Genomic DNA, 6,271 nt, shown 5'->3' with positions numbered 1-6,271 from the left:
AATTTCACAGATATTTTGGGCCTGAGAGTGGGGAAGCTATTGATGGTAGTTGCTGTCTGGGGGCAGGGAGTGTATATGAGGGGGTAAGTAATATTTCTAAAGATAAAAATCAGCATTCTCAAACCAACAGATACAGGATTTGCTACTAAATGGAAATTGGGGTGCACCTGGGTGGCTCAGTGGGTTAAGCGTCCAACTCTTGATTTTGGCACAGGTCATGATCTGAGGGTCATGAGATTGAGCCCGGTATTGGGCTCTGCCCTAGGCATCGAGCCTGCTTAAGCTATCTAAGTAAATACATAAATAGAAATGGGATCCAGAGTTGGTATACTCTGGAGTTTGAGACATAGATGCTGCATTTGTAGTTGCTAAAGTAAAATCCTTTGCATTTTTCTGAGTTGAGATTCACAGATATAACTAATTCACCAGTGTTCTTGGACTTGAGAATGCTGCCAGAAATCCAATAGAGCATTCATGTAGCAACCAAAGTCCATAAAGATGGCAGGACTTTGATATAAACAATAGTATTCATAAGTATACCTTGAATGCCTATTCCCATGTCTACTCTTGACAACTGCCAGAACAATGGCGGCAGGAAATACCCAAAATTGGAATGGCAGATTTCTCAGTGAAAAGAAATAGATTGAGTTTAATTTAAGAATAACAGTATTGGATGGTCACTACTGTTGGCCAGATCCAAGTCCGCACTGGTCTTCATCAGAAAAGTTGCTGGTTGTCAGTTATTTTGCCCAGCTGTATTATAAAGTATTAATCCCAGAAGTCTTCCCTCCCTGGCTGCCATGTTGTTTGTCAGAGATTTGGATATAAGATATAACAAAGAAATATCTTTAAGGTTTTTCTGGGCTACTAAAGACTTAATGAAAACTTCTAATGAAGCACAGATATTGGTTTTTAAAAACCCACTAATAAAACCCATAGATTCTAAAACAATATTGAAGAACAGTGTGTATTCTAAGATCATCAATCATGAAAGACTTTCTGGAAAACATACTGTCCTGATGTGAAAAAAAACAGTCCATCCCTGGGGCACCTGGCTGCCTCAGTTGGTTAAGCATCCAACTCTTGCCAGTACCAGGCAAGATACTTATTTCACAAAGCTCAAGCAAACAGGATTTCAAAATAAAGGTGACTCAAGCAGGGGAAATGAAGAAGCTATTTTCTTTCCCCAGAATGAATATGCAACTAATGGTTTGGAAAGGGAAGCTTGCATAAAAATCTTGATAGATTATGGAAAAACTTAGTTGTTTGTATCCTTAATAGAGTCAAAAGCAAATTAAGTGTTACAACAGGCCCACAGTTTCCACCTTAAGTGCCAGAACACTCCCTATGAAATGAGTTTAATATTCTGGGATTACTGTGATATTAATATAACTATAGTCATGAAAGTAATAATAACAAAATACAAGTAGGCATTTATTTTCTAAATGTTAAGAAAAGGAATCTGTGATTGCCTGGTATTTTTTTTACCCAATTGCAGAAAATAAATGGGAGATCTAAAAAGTATTATACCATTATAACATTTAATAAATCATCCATTCCAATTTTCTGGAAATTACAGGGGATAGAGGAACAGGGTAAATGATACCACAAGGAAATAATCAGACAAATTCAGAATGTAGGACATCTTACAAGACAACAGGTCTGGATACTTTAAAGAATTCAGTATCATAAAAAGGAACTGTTCCAGAATAAATAGATTCAACACCTAATACAATCCTGAAACTTGGTTTAAAATGAATTTTCTAAGACATTATTTATAATAAGTGGTTAAAAAGTATGTTTGTAAAAGGATCTCAGGAGTACATATGAGTCCTTATCAAAACTGAATAAAACTGAGGAAGAATAATGGAAAAATAATGAGATTTAATGGGGACTGGATTTCAGATAATATCATGGAATCATTGTTAATTTTGTTAAGTGTGCTGGTGGGATCATGATTATGTAGGATAATGTCCTTAGGAGATGTCTTCTGAAATATTTAGAGGTGAAGTGAAGGTATTTGTATGTAGAATTAAAATTTAAAAATATATAGATAGAACAAATATGGTAAATATGATAAAAAATAAGTTTCAAATTTGGATGGAGGGTAGAAGTATGTTTAATTCTTTTAACTTTTCTATATATTAGAAACATTTCTCAATACAAATATTGAACTTTTTTTTCAGAATGAGAGAAAGAGCACAAGTGGGGAAGAGGGGCAAAGTAAGAGAGAGAGAGAGAAACTTAAGCAGGCTCCACATCCAGCATGGAACCTGATGTGGGTCTGGATCTCACAACCCTAAGGTTATGACCTGAACATAAATCAAGAGGCACTTAACCAACTGAGCCACTCAGGTTACCCCAAATATTTAATTAATAGACTTAATTTTTTAGAGCAGTTTTGGGTTTTACAGAAAATTGAGCAGATAGTACAAAGAGTTCCCATATAACCACTTTCTCTCATAGTTCCCTAGTATTAACACCTTGCATTAGTGTGGTACATTTATTATAATTAATTAACCAATATTGATCCATTATTATTAACTAGAGTCTGTAGTTTATATTAGAGTTTATTCTTTGTGTTTTATGGGTTTTGACAAACACATACTGCTATGTATCTACCATTACAGTATCATAGAGAAACTATACCTCCCAGATATCCTGTGTTTTACCTCTTAATTCACCTCCTCCTTCCATCTGGCAACTACTAATCTTCTTAATTTATCTTTTGCCTTTTCCAGAATGTCATGTAGTTGCAAGTAATTGAGTATGTGCCTTTCAGACTGGTTTCTTTCACTAAACAATATGCATTTAAATTTCCTCCATGTCTTTTCTGGGTTGAAAACTCACTTCTTTCATGAAATATTTTAAATACAAAAAGATAGAAATTTTAAACACCTAACAGCAAATTGCAACATATTTATCTTATTTGGTACCCGATTTAACAAAGTATCTCTAAGAAGATATTTTAAAAAGATAATTGGGGAAAATTCAATACTTGCTATTTGCTATTATGAAATTATTACCATTGCTAGATGTGATAACTGATTTGAGGTTATGTTAAAAATGCCCTTATCTGTTAGAAAATAAAATAAAAACGTTGATACATTCACATGAAGAAATTTTCCAACTATTTGGAGATTTTCGTGTGGCCCAAATGTGTCAAATTTTAGGGAAATGTTAAGTGAGTGTGGTGCAAGAGAGATACAGGAGTAAGAACAATATTTCACATCCATGAGAAAGTTATTTGAATACTGAGCTTTCCCTGAGTTTGTATAGTTTTCTGTTTCTCTTGAGCACGAAGATGGTAACCTAGCCACCACCCAGACGCACACATGCCCAACCTCTAAATAAAAACTGGAACCTGCCTACTCAAAGCCTTCTTTCATCCTGGGACTGAAGTTACTCCCTTTCAGTTTCTCAAGTTGGTGTTTTCCAATTTTAAAAAAAATGCCCCTTCGATCTGTGAGAAAACCGGAATGGAAATGCCATGGTCACTATGGGTGCAATGAAAAAGTCTTTGGAAATACAGATAAAAGGTTGAGACACTACATGAAAATACTCCATTTAGATTGGCATCCGTCTGAAAGGAGTAGGATGTTAATGTTTTGGATAAAATAAACACTCGGAAAGGACGCGGGGTGGCGCTGCAGCATTAAAAGTAGAACGAAGAGAGAAAGCTGCCAGCCGGCGCTCCTTAACCCAGATGCTGTGCTAAAGAAACAAGCAGGAAGGGGAGGCTTTCTAAGGTGTTTCCAACGGGAAATCGGGGTCCTAGGCGTCTCCACTTATGACCGTACCCGCAAGATACTAGATGATAGAGTCCGCCACGACGCGAGCTGAGACTGGGTCAAGTTTGCTGGGAGACCAGAAAGCGATGGAGGCCGGAGAGGGAAAAGAACGCTTTCTGAGACAAAGGCAAGTCTTTATATTCTTTGTTTTGCTGGGCATAGCTCAGGCTGCTTCTGAGCCTAGGCACTACTCAGTGGCTGAGGAAACGGAGAGTGGCTCTTTTGTGGCCAATTTGTTAAAAGACCTGGGGCTGGAGGTAAATGAGCTAGCTGCACGAGGGGCTCGAGTCATTTCCAAAGGGAAAAAAACGCGTTTCCATTTTGATAGGCAGACCGGGGATTTGTTGTTAAATGAGAAATTGGACCGGGAGGAACTGTGCGGCCTTGCCGAGCCATGCGTGCTACCTTTCCAGGTGTTACTGGAAAATCCCTTGCAGTTTTTTCAGGCTGCGCTACGGATTAGGGATATAAATGATCATTCCCCGGTGTTCCTAGACAAAGAAATAATTTTGAAAATTTCAGAAAGTGTCACTCCCGGAACTACTTTCCTGATAGAACGTGCCCAGGATTTAGATGTAGGAAGCAACAGTCTCCAAAGTTACACAGTCAGCCCCAATTCCCATTTCCATCTTAAATTACAAGACAGTCCTGACGGCATATTACCACAGCTGGTATTGGACAAAGCTCTGGATCGCGAGGAACAAGCTGAGATCAGATTAACTCTCACAGCACTGGATGGCGGGACTCCACCCAGGACTGGCACTGCCTTGGTTCGCATCGAAGTCTTAGACATCAATGATAATGCCCCCGAGTTTGCAAAGCAGTTTTATAAGGTGCAGGTTCAGGAAAACAGCCCCATTGGATTTCCGGTTGTCATAGTCTCTGCTAGCGATTTGGATATTGGAACGTATGGAGAAATATCTTACGTATTTTCCCAAGCCTCTGAAGATATCCGCAAAACTTTTCAAATAAATGCAAAGTCAGGAGAACTCTTTTTAACACAGAAACTGGATTTCGAATCCACTCAGACTTACACATTAAATGTTCAGGCTACAGACGGTGGAGGACTTTCTGGAAGTTGCGTGGTGTTTGTCCAAGTGATGGATTTGAATGACAACCCTCCGGAACTGACTATGTCAACATTTATCGATCACATCCCAGAAAACTTGGAGGAGACCATAATTGCTGTATTCAGGGTTTCAGATCCTGACTCTGGAGACAATGGAAGAATGGTTTGCTCCATTCCAGATGATCTCCCTTTCTTCCTTAAACCTTCTGTTGAGAATTTTTACACCCTAGTGACAAACACAGCTCTGGACCGAGAGACAAGAGCCGAGTACAACATCACCATCACCGTCACCGACCTGGGGACCCCCAGGCTGAAAACCCAGCACAACCTAACGGTGACGGTGTCCGACGTCAACGACAACGCCCCGACCTTCAGCCAGACGACCTACACCCTGCGCGTCCGCGAGAACAACAGCCCCGCCCTGCACATCGGCAGCGTGAGCGCCACCGACAGAGACTCGGGCGCCAACGCCCAGGTCACCTACTCGCTGCTGCCGCCCCACGACCCGCAGCTGCCGCTGGGCTCGCTGGTGTCCATCAACGCGGACAACGGGCAGCTGTTCGCGCTCAGGTCGCTGGATTTCGAGGCGCTGCAGGCGTTCGAGTTCCGCGTGCGCGCGGCCGACCGCGGCTCGCCGGCGCTCAGCAGCCAGGCGCTGGTGCGCGTGCTGGTGGCGGACGCCAACGACAACGCGCCCTTCGTGCTGTACCCGCTGCAGAACGGCTCGGCGCCCTGCACCGAGCTGGTGCCGCGGGCGGCCGAGGCGGGCTACCTGGTGGCCAAGGTGGTGGCGGTGGACGGCGACTCGGGCCAGAACGCCTGGCTGTCGTACCAGCTGCTCAAGGCCACGGAGCCCGGGCTGTTCGGCGTGTGGGCGCACAACGGCGAGGTGCGCACGGCGCGGCCGCTGAGCGAGCGCGACGCCGTCAAGCACAGGCTGCTGGTGCTGGTCCGGGACCACGGCGAGCCGCCGCTGTCGGCCAGCGTCACGCTGCACGTGCTGCTGGTGGACGGCTTCTCGCAGCCCTACCTGCCGCTGCCCGACGCGGCGGCGGCCGAGGCCCGCGCCGACCCGCTCACCGTCTACCTGGTGGTGGCCTTGGCGTCCGTGTCGTCGCTCTTCCTGTTCTCGGTGCTGGTGTTCGTGGCGGTGCGGCTGTGCAGGAGGAGCCGGGCGGCGTCGGGGGGCGGCTGCTCGGTGCCCGAGGGCCCGTTTCCGGGCCACCTGGTGGACGTCAGCGGCGCGGGGACCCTGTCCCACAGCTACCAGTATGAGGTGTGTCTGACGGGAGGCTCAGGGACCAATGAATTCAAGTTCCTCAAGCCAATTCTTCCCAGTTTCCTTGCTCTAGGTGAGGAGAGGATTAGTGAAGCAAACCCCAGTTTCAGGGATAATTTTGAATTCAATTAA

General features: G+C 43.8%; 1 protein-coding gene across 1 annotated transcript; it reads left to right on the top strand.

The window, feature by feature from the left end:
• Nucleotides 1-3,601: 3,601 nt before the first annotated feature.
• On the top strand, nt 3,602-6,271 carry LOC111141088 (protocadherin beta-2). The gene has a single exon (XM_022493421.1). It carries the CDS (start codon nt 3,815-3,817, stop codon nt 6,269-6,271), a length of 2,457 nt encoding a protein of 818 aa, XP_022349129.1. The 5' UTR covers nt 3,602-3,814.

This window comes from Enhydra lutris, unplaced genomic scaffold (assembly GCF_002288905.1).
Source record: "Enhydra lutris kenyoni isolate GAN:26980312 unplaced genomic scaffold, ASM228890v2 scaffoldscaffold5, whole genome shotgun sequence".
Lineage (NCBI taxonomy): Eukaryota > Metazoa > Chordata > Mammalia > Carnivora > Mustelidae > Enhydra > Enhydra lutris.
Note: the sequence above shows the minus strand (reverse complement) of the source record. Positions and strands in the feature narration are given on the sequence as shown.

Coding starts and splice junctions, on each gene's coding strand:
- LOC111141088 (XM_022493421.1), top strand. CDS start 3,815: ATGATAGAGTCCGCCACGACGCGAGCTGAGACTGGGTCAAGTTTGCTG.